At 40.6% G+C, this 20,800-nt stretch overlaps 1 protein-coding gene across 1 annotated transcript in view; it reads right to left on the bottom strand.

The window, feature by feature from the left end:
- The window catches only part of ATP13A5 (ATPase 13A5), a 101,774-nt gene that overhangs the window by 24,440 nt on the left and 56,534 nt on the right, over positions 1 to 20,800 (bottom strand). The window contains 11 exon segments of the mRNA XM_033855208.2: positions 122 to 171; positions 174 to 208; positions 5,155 to 5,264; positions 7,152 to 7,194; positions 9,822 to 9,901; positions 11,021 to 11,146; positions 12,733 to 12,893; positions 13,695 to 13,718; positions 13,721 to 13,840; positions 17,757 to 17,831; positions 17,834 to 17,906. Coding sequence (XP_033711099.1) covers positions 122 to 171; positions 174 to 208; positions 5,155 to 5,264; positions 7,152 to 7,194; positions 9,822 to 9,901; positions 11,021 to 11,146; positions 12,733 to 12,893; positions 13,695 to 13,718; positions 13,721 to 13,840; positions 17,757 to 17,831; positions 17,834 to 17,906 — 897 coding nt within the window.

The following is a 20,800-nucleotide window of genomic DNA, read 5'->3' on the forward strand; positions in this document are numbered from 1 at the left end:
TTTGAGAAATGTCATTTAGTTATAAAACATTAAATCCTGTGTAAGAGCTGTACCACCTCCCCCAAATAAACAAGGGATATAAATGCAATTAGAACTAGGAAGAAATTATTTTGGTTCATACCCAGTAGAGCAGTGATGTACCCATAAAGTAGATTATGCCATACATGATCTCACCCCAAAGGATGAGACGAGAGCAGCGAGGCTTTCTCTGTTTAAGAAAACATAAAAGTAACTGGTTATATAGGACACATATCTCCCAGTCTCTTTTATATTTTAAAAGGAGCTCATTTTAATAGCCTGCTGATATACATTCACTTAATCACTGATTCATCCTCTCAATTATTCATTTAACCACTCATTCACTTACTCATTCTTTCCTTCAATCATTACCTCACCCACTGATTCATAAGTTCACATTTATTTAAGGCTTATAAGGTGCCAGCATTGTGCTCAGAGTCATGGAGGATATAAATGAATCAGGCACAGTCCTTATTTTCAACAAGCCTGCAATGAATTAAGAAGATTAACATGAACATTATAAACACAATACATTGTGACAAGGTGCAAAATGTCAAGTACTGACTCGCCTGTGATTCATTCCATCTTAGCAACACTTGCTCCCCGTGTGTGTTTTAAAGTCCCTTAGAGACATAAAGCTAAGGGCCAGGTGCTCTCACATTATAGGGAGAGTAGATGTGGCACCAATATTTGAGATGAAATGGGTTTGTTGGCTTCAGTACACGAGGAAGAACACAGGGTAATAATGTGAGCTGGTATGGGAACCCAAAGAGATAAAGACAATGGTAAAAATTGCAGCTTAGCAAGTAAATAGTCCCTAGTCAATAATATTATAATAACTTTGTATGGTGACAGATGGTTACTAGACTTATCAAGGTGATCAATTCATAATGTACATAAATGTCAAATCACTATGTTGTACATCTGAAACTAACATAATATTGTATGTCAACTATACTTCAATAAAAAAGAAAAAAGCAAATATTACTAGATTCCCCTGGTGGTGCAGTGGTTAAGAATCCACCTACCAATGCAGGGAACATGGGTTCGATCCCTGGTCCAGGAAGATCTCACATTCCGTAGAGCAACTAAGCCCGTGCACCACAACTACTGAGCCCACGTGCCACAACTACTGAAGCCTGGGCGCCTGGAGCCTGTGCTCCACAACAAGAGAAGCCACTGCAATGATAAGCCTACGCACCTCAACAAAGAGTAGCCCCCGCTCGTCGCAACTAGAGAAAGCCCACACGCAGCAATGAAGACCCAACACAACCAATAAATAAATAAATAAATACATAAGAATAAAAAAGTAAATATTACCCTCTTTAAAAAATTCTGTTTGAACTGTTATTCCTTTAACTGGGTCTGGTTGGTGGTGGATTATGACAGGCCAAAGTAAGAGGAGTGGGGAACTTGGCAAACAAGCCCTCCTGCAGCCTCCTCTTGCCAAGCAAGGCAGAAGCAAATCCACATGGGAGGCAGCCCACATCCTCTTGGTTTCCAGTCCCCAGTGACATGGGCACCGCTGCTCAAACATCGTCAACAGGTCAGGGACATGAGAAATAAAACCCAAAGAGCCAAACTAACAACCACATTGTCTTGGACAAGATGAGAAGGTTCTGGTGGGAGATGAGCCAGGATGCTTTGGGTGGATGTTTTCTACCAGGCTGCGAGGTACTGCCTTTTTGTTTTCAGCACAGAGGGTGGAGCAGAGGACCAGCTGAGAATGGCAAGCATGTGAAGACTGGATCGTTTTCTGACACGCACTTTGTGATTTCATCCTTTTTTCCTACAGTTGTACATTTCCAGGAAAACTGACACCTGGATTTAAAAAAACAAAAAAGTGCAAAAATCTAGAATGGTAAGGCATAAAGAATGTTTGAACCCCCATGCGAGGCCTCCACACCTGGCACGGGCCTCCAAAATGACTGCTATTCCAAATGGTTGTGAATTTTAAGCGGCTCACTCATTTACTTAATGCATTCCACAAACTTTCATCAAATGCTCTGAGGTACCGTGGTAGGCACAGCAACAGAGAAATGAATAAGGCATAGTCCTTGTCCTAAAGGACTTGAACTATAACAAGTCAATCATGTTTCAAAGAATAAAGATGGAAACCTGCGGATCTGGACCCATGTACTTAAAACTGTACCTCATTGCTCCTCTAGAGGATGTTTTCTCAGGACTAGGCACGCATCAAGAACAGCAAGGGTAAAATCAGCCTAACCCTGAAGTCTTACTAAGCCATCTGCCGCTAGAGAAATTTAACATCCTGACTTGTTTTTTTTGTTTGTTCGTTTTTCTGCGGTACGCGGGCCTCTCACCGCTGTGGCCTCTCGCGTTGCGGAGCACAGGCTCCGGATGCGCAGGCCCAGCGGCCATGGCTCACGGGCCCAGCCGCTCCGCGGCACGTGGGATCCTCCTGGACCGGGGCACGAACCCACGTCCCCTGCATCGGCAGGCAGACTCTCAACCACTGCACCACCAGGGAAGCCCCCTGACTTGTATTTTAAAACAGTATATTGCCTCCAGAAATGCACTGGGCATGAGAAAGGGCATCCAAAGTTCAAGTGCCACTGTCTTTCGGATGAATCAAGTAGGCACTTGGTGCAACCGTCCTGGAGTTTGAACCCCCTATGTAAGGCCTCCACACCTGGCACTCCAGCTTCCCCTCCACAGATCCCATCTGAGAAGCCTTCCAGCCCAGTTTGGCTATCAGGTCCCTGCACCCTCCAGTGAAAACCCCATTTGTGAACATGGCTCTCCATTCCCCCACCTGGAATTCCCTCCCACCTCCTTCGCATTTCCATACATCCTATCCATCCTTCAAATTGCTATCTTCCTTTGAAACCTTCCCTTTTGGCTTGAGTTATCATCCTGAACTACTGGAACGATGACTATATTATTGGGACGTTCATTTATTTAAAGCTAATTTATTGAGCACCTCTTCCTTATCAGGCAGAAGATTCTGTGTTATGCGATTACATCTGCATATATCTATACCCTTTACTGGAATGTGAGCCCTCCAGCTCAAGGCTCTGTCTCATTCTTAATCCACCCCATTTTCAAGCACAATATTTTAAAAGACCTGCATGGGTTGTGTTGATGCTGGGAAGCATGAAGTCTGGCAAGTGTCCCGAACACTCTGGATATGTAGTCACCATGACACAAACCAGGTTAAGGCAATAGAGATATTAAGGGTAAGGCTTGGAGAGACTCTCCAAAAGACACACCACTAAAACATAATGCCTGCCTCGCCAGGGATGAGAAAGAGGGAAGAGTTAAAAGCACTCTGATGTTCTGAGCCTCAAAGATGGACTCTAAGGACCAAATGGTCCTCAGAAGCAGAAAACATGGGAGTTAGCAAGGGAAGCTGCTTTGAAGGTAGGGGAGGTGATGTTGTTTGAGGGCATGAAGGACACAGGTACAGGCACCCAGTACTCAGGGAGAGGGGTCAAGCTGTCTTGCTGCCACTCAGAGGCTAGCACATTCAGGTAATTCCCAACGGCCGCTGCACATTCAGATGCACCAAGGGACATGCTGAGAACTTCATGGTTGTCTTTTTCTGTAAAACCTCAACATTCTGTGATGTGCTCCCGACCATCGGCCGTGAAGATGGCCTGAAGTTACCCCACAGTATTACAGGAAAAATCAGAGGGAAAAAAATTTATGCATACAGTATAAAACCTGATGTAAGTCAGAAAGAAAAATTCCATATGATATCACTTATATGTGGAATCTAAAATACAACACAAATGAACTTATCTATGAAACAGAAGCAGATTCACAGACATAGATAACAGACTTGTGGTTACCAAGGGGGGGTGGGGTGGGGGGGAGGGATGGAGTGGGAGTTTGGGATTAGCAGATGCAAACTATTATGTACAGGATGTATAAAGAAGATCTTACTGTATAGCACAGGGAACTATATTCAGTATCCTGTGATAAATGATAATGGAAAAGAATATTAAAAAAAGGTAATTGTATGTATAACTGAGTCATTTTGCTGTACAGCAGAAATTAACACAACATTGCAAATCAACTATACTTCAATAAAAAGGGTATGTTAAATGAAAAAAATTTGATGTTTTATTCTTAACTGTATGAATAAATTTCTTTTTTTTTTTTTTTTGGCTGTGACATGTGGCATGTGGAATCTTAGTTCCCCAACCAGGGATCGAACCTGTGCCCCTCTGCAGTGGAAGCACAGAGTCTTAACCACTGGACGACCAGGGAAGTCGCAAGGCCCAGTACTTGGAGTTTTCATAGAAACCGGGCCTTCTATTGTTTTATATCTTTATGTGCTACTTGGATGTTATATCGTCCTTCTCCATTGTCAGCCTGAAGTTTGAGCCATAGCAGAAATCCCTAAAAATGTCATTATTTGTTTTAATGTTAATTTAGAGCAAATGTACGCACAAATACTGAGTGTCTAATATTGCAATCAAAACACTGGTTAAGAATAATAATTCATGAATCTCTACATATAGCTACTGGCCTGGATCACATCATAGGGTTTATGGTTGTTTGTTAGTTATTTAGCCAATAAAACCTTTATTTAACTGATAATAATTAGACCAAAAAAAATATGAGTAGAGACAAGATCAGAAATGAGAGTGCAGTGGATGTAAGGGAGCTATACTGGGAAAATAAACAGTTTTTAATTCCTTCCCCTTCCCTAATCCAATTGCCAATCCATTGTAAAAGTCTCTGGTGCAATCACTTTGGGTATTCACTAATTTGTATTTTGGAGACATAACACTACTGGGGGAAGCTTTCTGGTGGAGGGTTCCTTTTCTCTTTCCCCCGCATCCACAACTCCTGAGATAAAGGTTCCAGTAAGCATCCAACATACAAAATAAAGGAGAGAAGTAAGATATACAATAGGTTTTTAAATATCAACTCTAGTTTTCAACTGTCCACATGACACAGCCATGTATCCTTCAAAGCTCAGCATAGGTCGCCTTTTTGTTGCTTTTACCAGCATTCTCAAGCAGCACTCATGGCCCCCTTAAATGATACTCAGTAGCACTTTACCCGAGCCTCTGCTTATCACTTTCAATTATAGTTGAATTCTGTCCAGAGCCAGACAGTGAGCCTGTCGGTCAGGGGATAGAAAGGGGATAGGTGGCCTACTTGATGAGATGAGACACACACTCGATGTTGGCTGTTTTCAAGGTGAAAGGGCAGGCCACAGATGCCTCCTGTTCTGACAGCAAAATGCCTGCATGAGCCATTTTCAAAGCCTGGAATGATAAAGCCACGTTACACCCACGACTCCTCAGGCCAAGCACTAACTCTTTAAACAGCGCGAGGCTATTCTTCACGTTATAGAGTTGATAATATTGCACTCTCCCACCCCTGGATCTCTGTTTATGCTGCTCTGCCACCTGGATACACGCAGTCACCAATGAAAGAGGCACCAAGTAAACAATGACCCAGTGGTAGAAGAGTGCGTGCGTGTGTGTGTGTGTGTGTGTGTGTGTGTGTGTGTGTGTATTGGTTGAGGGGGTGTAGACATGATAAGAAAATGGAAGGACTCATTCCAGAAATCTATTAAAAAGATGACAGAATTTGGATGGAACTTTGTGAGGGCCTTTACAATCACAGTTCTTACACTTATCAGGCCACCTTCATGAACTATAGGAAAAACTAATTCCCACCTTTTCCTAGGCTGCCGGCTGCCTGATCCGGCCAACCAGCTAACTGCTGGGACGAAGTGTGGGGCATACAGCATCTTCACTGGAGGAAAGGACCAGATGCACACATCAGAGAATCGTTCCAGAATATATGTTGTCTCACTGATATAAGGGCTAATTCATTTCTCATCAAGACTGGAAACTGTCCAGAGAATGCCCAGAGCAGAGAGTGGCCAACGAGCAGTCCAGTGAGCCCCTAATCCTATGACAATTGTACGAACATAAAATGAGATTTCGTATTTCTGTAGCTCTGTAGAAAGTGCAAAGTACCTGGTTACTATGGCCAGTATACACTAAATTCATGTTCAATTAATATTAGAATATTTCCTTCTTCCTCCTTTCTCCCTTAATATTTTATATCTCTGTGATGTAATTTAGGACCATCTACTTTATGTTAGGGTTAGTTTTATGCATGATTTTTTTCCCCCATCAGATAATGAACTCTTCGGAGGAAGAGACTATGTCCTTTATAACATCCAGTTTATTTGTTTTGTTCTAAATTCCACATAATTAATGAGAATGGGTACTCACTCTAGATTTGGAAGAGGAGACTAACAACTAGCTTTTTCTCATGAAGTATGAGGCAGAAAAATTCATAACAGATCTCTAATTATGAACATAGCTGTTCACAGAACTTTAAAGAAAATATTTAAGAAGGAAGTAAAACAAATACCTAGACCTTAAGTATCTAATAGACTTTGGAAATACAAAGCAATTCTCTTTACTTCTCATTCCACAAATTAGCTCCTAAAATATTTTCTTATGTACAACAATCTTCAGGTAAGCTACTGTTTCAACCATATCTTCGAAACTCAGATTATAAAATAGGCACTGCCTTCTATTGTGTTAGAGAAGTAATCTGCTGAGAATCTTGTAATTTAGGTTTGCTATTGTATGTAATGACCAAATAATTTGGTCTATGATTTTGCTGAGTGTAAGAATTTTGGGGTATAGCCAACTTGTAAAAAGTAACCCTGGTATAGAAATCTGGCAGGGATAAACACAATTTACACATAAGTCAAAGCTTTACCATCAGTTTCAAATTCTTCCTTCATTAAGCCTTTACCAGCCGCATGACTTCAGGAAAAAAAAAAAGTATTCACCTCCCTGAGTCTCATTTCCTTATTTATAACAGGAGAGATTTAAACCAGCTAGCCTTGAAAAGTCCCTTTTGCGTCTGAAATATGGGAGCCTATGTAGCCTTTCCTTGTCTTTATTATTCTAGGAGTTGCTAGAAAACAGCGGAAGTGACTCATCTCACTTTACTCTAAACCACGTTCAACCCACACTCCAGTAGAAGTGAATATAAACATCAGAATGATTAAGTGATGTGATTGTTGGCAGAAGGGTGAAGAGTCAGACCCCAGGAGATGTAGGGTCCTTAAAAGGGATATCAGTGACCCCCCTGCATTAGAAGAAGTAATTTCTACTCACCCCACAGTCATTAGCTCCATCTCCACACATGCCTACATAATGACTGCAGGGGAAAGGATAAGAAAAATTAATGCTTAATTTTAATTAAGCTTAATGCCTCACTTGAGTAATTTCCATCATAACTAGATCACACGCGATGTGTGTGTATGTGTGTGTGTGTGTGTGTGTGTGTGTGTCCCCTGAACACATGTGGAATCAGGCTGAAAGAAAAAGACTTGGAGATAACTATTCCCAGAGGGATAATGCCCTTGTATATTTAAATTGTTTCAATCAATCAATCACATGGAAATGATGGTGATACTGCCAAGGATGTCCACAAAGATGATCACACACTTCAAAAGAAGTCCTGTTGGATTATATCCACCAAGACCAAGCTGAAGTGTGTGCTGTCATAATCACAGCACTTTCCACACCCTAATGCACAGATCACAACCTAGTCCATCTGTGTTTTGGTTGCTGACTGCTGCTGAAAGTTTAACATGTAGACGCTAGGGAGAGAAACATTTGGGAAATGGTTTAACAGATATAACTAGAGATATATACACATATTCCTGATGCATCTTGGAGTGAAAATGAGATAACATGGCCCCCACCTATACCAGCTTGGTGTACAAACACAACAGTATAAAGGGAAGAGTAAATTTTAAAGCTATTACTAAAGAAAAGGAGTTTCTGATGCAAGACACACTGTCTTCTATTATAAGTAAATAATACATTGGAGGTATTGATTAATGGCAATACTATTAAAGGCTCAGTGGTAACTTGACAAAAACACATGAAATAACACAATACAGGGAAAAATGAAGTTCTCAGAGAATTTCCTTATTAGTTGACACATAAGAAACGGCCATCTTTATTGGTCAAAAATTGTCACATGTGGGGCTTCCCTGGTGGCGCAGTGGTTGAGAGTCCGCCTGCCGATGCAGGGGACACGGGTTCATGCCCCGGTCCGCGAAGATCCCACATGCCATGGAGCGGCTGGGCCCGTGAGCCATGGCCACTGAGCCTGCGCGTCCGGAGCCTGTGCTCCGCAACGGGAGAGGCCACAACAGTGAGAGGCCCGCGTACCGCAAAAAAAAAAAAAAAAAAAATTGTCACATGTAAACAGATTCATACGGTTTAACCTACTATTTGGCTAGTATATATGAAAATCACCCTATAAACATTTGTTTGTGTTCATGTACATATCAAGACTATACACATTTGCTGAAAATGGCTTCATTTCTTCAGGCGTAAAGTACATATTTAGTCTTTATATCACACGAGGAATCTTACATCTTCTAGTGTTGTCTGAATAAAGAATAAATTCTGAATGAAGATCAAGATCTGGAAATTGAGAGGATAACTTATTCTGAGACAGCATATATCCTCCTGAATTGATGTTTCTTTAGGGGAATACAGCTTTTCAAAAGTAAGCATTTAAGTTGGCAACATTTCTCAGGTATTTGAGAAGGGTAAAATTACTTTCTTCAGCCAATATCATACAATGACCATGTAAGTAAAATAGTCATTTAGACACTGGTTACTAACCCAGCCTCAAGGCATTATGGGAGTTAATAAGCAGTTTTGGAAACTTCCCTAAGAATGCTTGGGCAACAAAAAATAATAGTCAAAGGCAGTCTCTTGATTTTATTTACTACTTATCAGCAATTATCTAAGTTTCACTACTCTCCATTCCTTTTCACTTTCCAGAAATCTGCAGTCCAGAAATTGTAACAGTCCCAGCAAGTAATACATAGGTCTGGTCTCAAGAAGAACCGTTTCACTCTGATGTGACTTGGTCATCTGTATTTTTGAAGGAGATAAGAAAGGACTTTTTCTTTTTCTGACTTTGGCCTCAATACCCAAAACAGTGAAAATGCCATTTCATCTCCTTCCTGGAGAACCTGAAATTATTCACACAGCTTCTGATGGACCAACCTCAAATAATTCCAGGTGATAACTCTCACACTTCTCCACTTTTTTCCACTCTGAGCTGTACAAACCCCTGTTGTTTCTATACTCTATATCCAAGCAGGGGATCTTCCTCTAAGATATGCCCTATGGGCCACAGAAGGAATGCTCTCCGGGGTAGACAGCTTCTGAAATGGCCCACCTCCTAGTATTCATGACGTCTAATGCCCTCCCTTGAATGTGGACTGGACCTAGCAACTTGCTTCTAATGAAAGGAATAAAGTGATGGGATAAGATGTTACTTCTAAGATGAAGATATAAAACATCGTCATACCTCTCTCTCTCCCTCTCTTTCTCTCTCCCTCTGACTCTTCTTACTTGCTCTCTCTCATGGAAGCTAGCTGACACACTGTGAGCTTCCTTATGAAATGACCCACGTGGCAAGGAAACAAGGGTGGTTTCTGCCCAACAGCCAGTAAAAAACAGACTATTTAGCCCAACCGCCCACAAGAAACTGAATCCTGCCAACAACACATGAGTGAAGCTGGTGGCAGATCCTTCCCCCCGCAAGATGACTACAGTCATGGCCAACACCTCATTACACCTGTGAGAGACCTAGAACCAGAAGACTCAGCTAAGCACACCTGGATTCCTGACCCACAGCAATGTAAAAAAAAAAAAAAAAAATGGTGTTATTCTAAGCCACTATGATTTGGGGTAATTTGTTACACAGCAATAAATAACAAATACACTCTCTTTTCATGCAATAACAACTACTTTAATTTCTGAAATTCTTCAATGAGGCTAGATTTCTGCCCAGGGAACATTCTTGCAAAAATTGTTCCATTCACCAGAATCTAAAGAGAAAAACAACGATTGCAATAAGATTAGAGAGTTGAACACTTTTAAAATAAAAGAACAGTCCTGAAAAATGACTCCTGGCCACCATTTTAATATAGCATTGGGTGGTGTGACATTAGACCAAATGTCAGGAAAGGGAAAAAAGAGGATTTAACACTTTAATATTTAACTTTCACTTTCAGTTTTCCATCACAAGTCTATTACTTTGTTCCAGGCCATTTTTCCAAGATGGGGTAAGCGCTAATGAATAAAAAGTAACTAAAGAGCAGAAGAGCATATAAGATTAAAACGCTTAAGGAAATACAGTTCTTTTTAATAAACACTGTCTCCGTAACTGAAGACTAAGCAGAGGAAAGAGCAATAGATCATGAGTTGAAAATCAGGGTTCTATTCCTAGCTCTGCCCCAAATTGTGCAAACCTTAGGCAAGAGGCAACCTCTCTGAGTCTCAGCTTTCCAGTCTCTCCAATGAGGAACTGCACTAACGGCTTTCTAGAAGCCTGGGGGGTCTAGATTCTATGGTCCTTGACTGGTAAGGTGACAGGACTTTCAAGACACTGCTAACAGATGGTTGCTGCCCTGGGCTCGTTCTCCACTTATCTCCTTCCCACTGACAGCACAACCCTGCAGGGCACTATTTGAAAATACACACACAGTGACAAGATAACAAATGATTTTGAGAATAAACCATGAAGTCTTTGTTTCCTTCTGCTGTAATTTAAGAATCCAGGCAGGAAGGGGAATAGAGTTCAGCCTGACATGAGTTGGTGACTTTCAGAGAGAAACAGACACGAAAAACAGGCAGCGTCTTTGGAACTAGCTGGAGGTTCTCTCTGCTTGGGAGGGAGGGAGGAAGGACGCAGGGGCTGGACTGGCCCCAGGGGCGGGGTGAGGGGCAGTACCAGCCTCAAACGCTGAACAGGAGGCCATGCGCATGTGCTGGATCAGGAAGGTTAGGGGGGCGGGAAACTCCTGAAAGCGCAGTGCCTGTTTGGGGGTGTTTATTTCCTAACTCTGAGATAACCTCGCTGATCGTCCCCTTCACTGTTCTCTTACCCTTTTTTATCTCAGTAATTTGAGGAGCAAAACAAAACGCATCATTTCTCCAGTACTTACTTTTGGAAGCAAGCTGTTGAAATGCTGCAATATCACTTGGTACGATTTCCCACTCACTGCGAAATGGTAACAGCTCCCTCTTTCTCCATCAGGCACTGAACTGTTTCCAATGTTAATGTAGGTTTCCTAAACTCAAAAGGGCATTATTTCTACATTGGCTCTTAAGGAATGTTGTTGCTTTCCTACATTTTACGGAAGGAAGTGTATTCATGTTACACAACAGGGTGAGGACCAACAAATACACAATATGGAATTTACCCGTAGAACTTAGACTCATATGAAGAAGATACTCAAAATGCTCCCCCCCAAATTACACGAGCAGAGAATACTTCGGCAACATGATGCTCTGTATCCTATTCTGGGAAATAATACGTGTGATGTCAGTCTACTGAGGAAATCATTCCAAGGTACCAATGAGTGATTCCAAGGAAGAAGAGGAAACATTCTTCCCTCCTCGTCTTTCTCCTCTTCATTCAACCTTTTGTTTCCTAAGATCTCTTACCATTCATTCCTTCAAAAATCATGCCCCAATTTCTTCCCTGTACAATAGGTAGACTCTTTCTTCAGAGCCTAACCTGACCTCTCCCCACCCCACAGGTAACCTATTCCCTCACAGTGCCCAGATCCTCTTCCACATCCTGTGACCCCTGCACCAGCACTACTCCTTTCCTGAAACCCTCTCTGTCCTGTTCTTCACCTGTCAGTGTAGCCCTATCACTGGGTTCTAGCCCCAGCTGGCTCAGCTCCAGGAGAAAGCATCTGATGACTGTGTATGCATTCATCATGTCAATAGCTGGTAATGGCTGTTGATGCAACATTTTTCAGAGGGTCTTACATTTGTGTAGGACTCTAAATTCAGATAGTATAAAAGATGAGAACCTTTTCTTCATTAGAGGAATTCACTGGGGGAAGCACTGTATTTGGAAGAAAAAATATTTTGATGTACTAGACTGGGAGGCAAGGTGATACACCCCTCCCCTTCCAACCTCCATTGTAAAACCGCCAACCAAAGACTTGTTGTAAAGTGTTCACTTGAGGCAGGGACTGGGTTCCCTGTGCTTTTCTTGGAAGTCGAGGAGAGAAAGTGGGGTGGGAGGGAGCCGGAGAGGAGCAGGAAAGCCTGAGACTATGATGCGACTTCTCCCTGCAATGACAAACCTTCAGGAGAGGCATTAAGCTCATAAGTGGACTCTTTATTAAAAAGTAGTGAGGATCTATATTCAGTATCCTGTAATAAACCATAATGGAAAAGACTATGAAAAAGAATATATAGATGTATAACTGAATCACTTTGCTGTACAGCAGAAATTAACACAGCATTGTAAATCAGCTATTCTTCAATAAAATAAAAATTTTAAAGTATACCATCTCTATTAAAAATGGATATAGGTACAAGCAAGATGTGGTTCTCAGCCACATCTGCACATTGGAATCACCGGGGGAAGGACTGATGTCAGTTCCCAGCCCAGAGATTCTGATTGAATCCGTAGTCTTGGCTTTGGAAGCTTAAAAACTCTTCTAGGTCGTTTCTACGTGAGGCCAAGACTGAGAAGTGCTGGCGGAAATGCTAAAAGCTTTTCAAACAGTAAAACTCTGGGCACATGGGAGGGCTTTTTACTGTGGTGACTTCTAATGCCAAGAGAGAGCTGCCCAGGGTTAGGGCTGTATTCCATCTGCCCCAGCCCATGCAGAACCTTGTAACACTCACTCACATTCTTTCCAGACCCACTCTCTTGGTTCTCTACCAGCTTCCAGGTCACGGAGGCAGGGACAAACTCTTCGGGTTCATTGGCTTCAACAAGGATCACGTGGCTCCCTCGAGGAATCATTTCAGAATTCTTTGCAACAGTAATGGCTGTTTGAAGGTTGTCACCTAGATGACAAAGAAAGTGGGCTTGCTTTGTGTAGAAACCTCTCAGCATCCAGAACTGAGCTCTCCCTCTTCCGAGTGACTGTACCACATTGTTGGTGCTCTTGGGGGCATTTATCGCTTTCTGCTTTTTTCATAACCGTTTATCAGGCCTATCTGTCATGGGTGCTCAAACACTACATCTGCATTTCCCTCCCATAACTGCATCATGTCCCAGAACATCGCGTATTTCCAACATATGCACAAGTGAATAAATAAATATTTAAGTGCTTTACAACTAATCCTCAGAAGACTGACAGCTGTCAGTGGTGAAAGTTACATGGGCCTCATCTGATAACATAAAACTATTCTTGGCATCTAGATTCCAATTAAGTAAAGAAAAAAAGCACTTAGGGCTGGCCGTGTTGGATTTGATCATCACAGGCCATTCCTACCCCACCGCCCTGAAGGACAGTCCAGCAGGGTCTCGCCCCCTTCACACAGAGATCTCACTGGGGTTCTTGATAAGAATCCCATTCTCTTCTTTCAACATTTGTTGTGAGCCTATTAGCTCTGCACAGATCCTGGGTAGGAACAGAGGGCATTAGACAAAGAGAATGAGCTACGGTCCTTGTCTCCAAAGCTCAGGGTCGTGCTGGGGGTGGGGGAGCTACACATGTTCCCAGGTAACTGGAGCAGAGGGTAACAAACTTGACAGCCAAGTTTTGTTCTCTCCACCTCAGTTACATGAACTCACTCAGCTCACATGGTATTTTGCTTATGCCTGGGATACATGTAATTTGACAGGCTTCCTGAAACCCATACCGGTAATCATTGCAGTCCTGATGGGGCCTAGCTCAGTTCCTTCAAGACTGGTTTTGTTTCCTTTTTCAAGTGATTCTCCATTATGAGAAGTCCCAGAAATGTTAACTCTGACTCCACCTTCTCTCTCTGGATTTGGAAGAAAGTCACTATTAAAGTGTATCCATATAATCTCAACAGTTGGATTTATTGCTTCATTTTGAAATTTCTAAGTTTTATCAATGTAATACATGCACACGTTTAAAAAATCAAAAAGAACCCAAAAGTTTATAGTAATGAAAACCAATAGCCCCTGTCTTCACAGCACCCCACCCCTTCTCCTTCTCAGAGGTAACTACTTTTATATCTTTTAGCTGCTTCTTCCAGTTTTTCAACTCCATTTTTTTTAAAACAATGTGTTTATCTTCCAACTCTTCTGTTGGTTTTTAAAATTTTTTGTTAGTCATATATTTTTAAAACTTTTTTAGCTTGTAAGCATTTTAGTTTAGTAGACATTTATTAAGTACGTACTGCATACAGGATACTATAGTAATAGTTGAATATGGAATCATTTATTTCAGCCTCCATCTGTAACATCCAGTAAATACATGACATCAGCCAAGGATTTGAAGAGTTTTCAGAACTTGAAATGGGAGGCTTGGAGTCTAACTGGGTTACATTAGGTAGTGGGACCTCTCCTCTAAAATAAAATAAATCTCAGGTGTTTCTTAAAAATTGGGGGCCAAGAGCTCTTTCTTGATCCCTCATTTTTTCCTTTTTCTGTCCAGAGTGGAGTTAAGATTTCAGGAAGAGGAAGGGGAAGGATAGGGAGACCTAGGGAACCAACTTCTGTGCCTGCTGTCAGTCCACTCCTATGTTCACTGTCCTCAGTCTCATCTCCACCTTCCACAGTACATGGCATATCAGAGTCTCGTTCTCTCTGGGGTTCTACAGGGTGAACCAGCTTTCCTCCTGCAATCTCTCTGTCTTGGTATAAGCTATAGCTTCTTCTATCCTGCTGATTCAGCTACCACTCCTCCATTTACTTTATGACTTACAGAAATATATAGAAATCTCTCATCTACACTTATTCCTTCTCTAGTTTTCTCTGAAACTTTCTTTTCTATCATGTTAGTAGGACTTGGGAGGGAAATGATCACGTGGTCAGTAAACTCCTTTAAGAAAAAAATCAGAGTTGAATTTCTTGATGAGAAATAATTCAACGTGGATAAGAATACAATGAAGAAACTTCTCTCTGGAGTAGAGTATAAGTAGCTACATCCTTCATTCCACAGTCCAGTTACTAAATTACTACTTTATTTTAGATCCTATATTAGGCACGTTGGTGAATACTCAGATAATCAGATATGAATCCTACCTCATGATCTTAGAGAATATTATAAAAGAAAATGCACCTTAATATAGAATTTGTTAAATTCTCATCATTTAACTTCATGACTTTCTATTATAAATTGGATTAATATTTTCTCATTAACTAGAACTAAAAGAAAAATTCCAAAATCTTCTCACCAATGTATTCTGCTTTGAGTCTCTGTTTTATGACTCTTCCCTTTTTCACTGCTTCAGGCACTTGGGTATCTCGGGATTCTACAACATTCTAGCAAAATCCTGTGTCGAGGCCTGTTGCCTCCACTATTCCTATTGCCTGCAGTGCTCCGTCCCTGGATACTTGCATGCTCTGCTCCCTGACTTTACTCAGATCTCTGTTCAAATGTTACCCCCTCAGAGGACTTCCCTAATCTCCCCATGTAATATGGTGCTCTCTGTCATTTTTAAAATCCTTTTAACCTGCTTTTTTTCTTCTTTCAGGGCATTTATCACTGCCTGACAATATTTTATAGATTAACTTATTAATTATTTCCCCCAATTAGGATATAAGCTTTGTGAGGGCAAGGATTTGATTTTATTCACTTCTGAATCCTCAGTGCCTTGAGGGGCATCCAATACATAGTCAAGCTCAATAGAAATTGGCTAAACTCATGAAAGGGTGAATCTTGATAAGGTTTTGCTCCTGATTCTTTTTACCCCTAAGTCATCTCAGGAAACTCTTCTACTTCCCCTTTATGATGTCAGTTTTTTATACATCTTGATTTTCCTAATTGGAAATTTTTGCTGAATATAATTTGACTCAAAAAAAAATCAAAACCCTATTCTTTAACCCTGTTTGAAAATGATAACTATATTCTAGGAAGCATGATAAATAGGCTCCTGATATTCTCTGGGAAAACCTGGGATAGTTGGAAATCCAGCACAATTTATCCTCATTTTTAAATTTTGTCATATTTATAATAATGTCTCTCTCACTGGTGCTTTTAAATGAGAACATCACTGTTTAATTTGTATGTGACAGCTGGGTGGCAGCTACATTCCACTTCTAGCGACATAAATCTTGTCTTCACACATGACCTTAACTTTCATTATTAAAATTTGTATCTTGAAAAATTACAAAATCCTGTGTGTTATGGGTCTTTATGCTTCCTCAAGAATAGCTAACACCTTGAATGTTAAACCTGAGAGTGCCGTTCATATATTTGTGAACCGCATATATTTGTGATTCTATTTAGAAGATTAAAATGTCATGGTGAAAGGCTTCTTAGAGATCACCCAATCCCACATTTTATAGATGGGGGAAATAGACACAGGGTAAGGAAGGGACGGTGATTACTGATTATATTTGAGTAGATAGACTTAGGTTGTAAATAGTAATGTGGAACCGAGGATATCCACATCTTGTGCAGAGGGGTTAATAATTGTATGTAAGTGAGGATCTCTCTACCAGCAACACAAAATCAAAGATAAGTGATGCAGATGATCTGTTATTCAATTTTCCACAGTATTTCTTTACTCCTTTGTCATAAACAATTCAAAAACAAACTTTAAAAACTGAGAAACTTCGAAAGAAAAAATAATCTACAGATTGTCCTCTGCTGAGGACAATGTATCTCCTGAACGTAATTAAGAATACTGAGTTCTACTTCATATAAGGAACTCAATTTGCACTCACTACCTCTCCAGACCCGAAGGAGGTGTACTACTGATTCTTGAAAGAAGACATATCTAAAGGATTCTGGAGGTCTTTCAAAGTGCCAACTGTATGAATATGATATTAGCATATGTCAAGGATCAGAATTTAGGACAATAAGAAGAATTGGAAGGGCTACCAGATGAATAAGGGGTGGCAAAGGACACCTGAAAAAAAATGAACAGCCAAGTACCGACCATCAATCTGTGAAGGATGGAGTTGATGGGAGCTATGAGGAAGATCAAAATCAGAAAAAAGAGGGACTTCTAAAAAAAGACTCGAAGTAGAGAGAGAAGTTAAAGCAACCGTTTGTCAAATCTTAGAATTCTGTGCACAAGTTGATGGCTATCAGCAACTGTAAGGAGAATATAGATGAAAATCAGGAGTAAAAAGGCCAGTTTTATCCAAATGAACTCATTTGAATGCAACAATATTCTTACAAATCTGGGCTGCAGCTTAGAGAGTGCATATGTTTATAAGACTAAGAAACAATGCAAATAAGCTCAAAATCTGGCCCTGAAAGATGAAATTGCTGTGAAAATGATCAATTACCTTGCTCTAATACCATCTAATTTACTCTAATCACTTTTTTTTTCCTAAAAGATTTATCTTTTTTATATTCTCCTCTCATTGATCTGTCTAAGACCCCATAAGTGATGCCAGCCCCCAGGAGGTGGCAGAGCATCCCTGTCGACAGAATTAATCTAGGGTTCAGACCTGTCTCTTTGGTTCCTTTTAACACTCCTCATTCTCATCCTCCCTGGTCCTCTGACCCCGCTGTAGCTCCCCGTTCTGGCTTCTGAGGCTTGCTTCACACCTCCCTCTCTGATGCCCCATTGTGGTTGGGCTTTTCTGGCTGACATTTACTCACTGCTTCTCTGTTTTTAAGTTACCACTTCTGCCTTAGCAGATCTACTGAGCCCACTTCCCACTTACCGAGAAAATAACCACCTCCACATTCATTGATTTAGGTTGGTTTGCTCTGTGTGTTTGAGCTTTTAAAATATTTTTGCCTCCTGAAACAGATAAGTGTCAGTTAGTACCTGTTTCAGATCTGCAGAACCTAGCCAGCATCTCCGGGGCACCTTTCATATAGACACAGAAATAATCCTCCCCTCCAGCTGAATGACCACAGACATCCTCTGCAGGCTGCAGGAAAATGGAAACTGTCGAAAGATGGCGATGGCTTCCAAGTCGTACATTGTCACAACGTTGATATTTTTCTAGCTGCGTCTAAGGCGATTCTCTCATCAAGTTGTCTGGTCTGCAAGGCCCTTCCCCTTGGCTGCTTGGAGGAATCTGAGTCATCTTCCAGACCAAGTTTGCAGGGCACCACCTCTGTGGTACTTCTCTCCTAAAAACAGTATTTACTCCCACCTCTGGACTCTCGCTGTTCTTTCTTCAGCCTTTATTATAGCACTTGGCACATTATACTGCATTTATTTGCACCTATATTGATTTTTCTATCAGTCCACATATTCTTCCAGCACAGAGCCCAACATGTCTAGCTTTCTTTGTTTTGCATTTCTCTTTTTCTATTTTCTTTCCTTTTTCTTCTTTTAAACATCTTTATTGGAGTATAATTGCTTTACAATGGTGTGTTAGTTTCTGCTGTATAACAGAGTGAATCAGCTATACGTATGCATGTATCACCAGATCCCCTCCCTCTTGTGTCTTCCTCCCACCGTCCCTATCCCACCCCTCTAGGTGGGCACAAAGCACCAAGCTGATCTCCCTGTGCTATGCGGCTGCTTCCCACTAGCTATCTATTTTACATTTGGTAGTGTATATATGTCCATGCCACTCTCTCACTTCGTCCCAGCTTACCCTTCTCCCTCCACGTGTCCTCAAATCCATTCTCTACGTCTGCATCTTTATTCCTGTCCTGTCCCTAGGTTCATCAGAACCTTTTTTCTTTTCTTAGATTCCATATATATGTGTTAGCATACAGTATTTGCTTTTCTCTTTCTGACTTATTGCACTCTGTGTGACAGACTCTAGGTCCATCCACTTCACTACAAATAACTCAATTTCATTTCTTTTTATGGCTGAGTAATATTCCATTGTATATATGTGCCACATCTTCTTTATCCATTCATCTGTCGATGGACACTTAGGTTGCTTCCATGTCCTGGATATTGTTGCTTCCATGTCCTGGATATTGTAAAGAGTGTTGCAATGAACAGTTTTTGAATTATGGTTTTCTCAGGATATATGCCCAGTAGTGGGATAACTGGGTCATACGGTAGTTCTAGTTTTAGTTTTTTAAGGAACCTCCATACTGTTCTCCACAGTGGCTGTATCAATTTAAATTGCTACCAACAGTGTAAGAGGGTTCCCTTTTCTCCACACCCTCTCCAGCATTTATTGTTTGTCGACTTTTTGATGATAGTCATTCTGAGCAATGTGAGGTGATACCTCCTTGTAGTTTTGACTTACCTTTCTCTAATGATTAGTGATGTTGAGCATCCTTTCATGTGTTTGTTGGAAATCTGTATATCTTCTTTGGAGAAATGTCTATTTAGGTCTTTTGCTCATTTTTGGATTAGGTTGTTTATTTTTTTTGATATTGAGCTGCATGAGCTGCTTGTATATTTTGGAGATTAATCCGTTGTCAGTTGCTTCATTTGCAAATATTTTCTCCCATTCTGAGGGTTGGCTTTTTGTTTTGTTTATGGTTTCCTTTGCTGTGCAAAAGCTTTTAAGTTTCATTAGGTCTCATTTGATTATTTTTGTTTTTATTTCCATTTCTCTAGGAGGTGGGTCAAAAAGGATCTTGTTGTGATTTATGTCAAAGAGTGTTCTTCCTATGTTTTCCCTAAGAGTTTTACAGTGTCCGATCTTATAATTAGGCCTTTAATCCATTTTGAGTTTATCTTTGTGTATGGTGTTAGGAAGTGTTGTAATTTCATGATTTTACATGTAGCTGTCCAGTTTTCCCAGCACCACTTATTGAAGAGGCTGTCATTTCTCCATTGTATATTCTTGCCTCCTTTATCAAAGATAAGGTGACCATATGTGCGTGGGTTTTTCTCTGGGCTTTCTATCCTGTTCCACTCATCTATATTTCTGTTTTTGTGCCAGTACCATACTGTCTTGATTACTGTAGCTTTGTAGTATAGTCTGAAGTCAGGGAGCCTGATTCCTCCAGCTCCGTTTTCCTTTCTCAGAATTGCTTTGGCTATTTGGGATTTTTTGTGTATCCATACAAATTGTGAAAGTTTTTGTTCTAGTTCTGTGAAAAATGCCATTGGTAGTTTGATAGGAATTGCATTGAATCTGTAGATTGCTTTGGGTAGTATAGTCATTTTCATGATGTTGATTCTTCTAATCCAAGAACATGGTATATCTCTCCGTCTGTTTGTATCATCTTTAATTTCTTTCATCAGTGTCATAGTTTTCTGCATACAGGTCTTTTGTCTCCTTAGGTAGGTTTATTCTTAGGTATTTTATTCTTTTTATTGCAATGGCAAATGAGAGTGTTTCCTTAATTTCTCTTTCATATTTTTCATCATTAGTGTATAGGAATGTCAGAGATTTCTGTGCATTAATTTTGTATCCTACTACTTTACCAGATTCATTGATTAGCTCTAGTAGTTTTCTGGTAGCATCTTTTGGATTCTCTATGTATAATACCATGTCATCTGCAAACAGTGAGAGTTTTACTTCTTCTTTTCTGATTTGGATTCCTTTTGCTTCTTTTTCTTCTCTGACTGCTGTAACTAAAAGTTCCAAAACTAAGTGGAATAATAATGGGGAGAGTGGGCAACCTTGTCTTGTTCCTGATCTTAGAGGAAATTGTTTCCATTTTTCACCATTGAGAACGATGTTGGCTGTGGGTTTGTCATTTATGGACTTTATTATGTTGAGGTAGCTTCCCTGTATGCCTACTTTCTGGAGAGTTTTTGTCATAAATGGGTGTTGAATTTTGTTGAAAGATTTTTCTGCATCTATTGAGATTATCATATGTTTTTCTCCTTCAGTTTGTTAATATGGTTTATCACATTGATTGATTTGTGTATATTGAAGACCCTTGCATTCCTGGGATAAACCCTACTTGATCATAGTGTATGATCCTTTTAATGTG

This window comes from Tursiops truncatus, chromosome 4 (genome assembly GCF_011762595.2).
Source record: "Tursiops truncatus isolate mTurTru1 chromosome 4, mTurTru1.mat.Y, whole genome shotgun sequence".
In the NCBI taxonomy this organism is placed as follows: Eukaryota; Metazoa; Chordata; class Mammalia; order Artiodactyla; family Delphinidae; genus Tursiops; species Tursiops truncatus.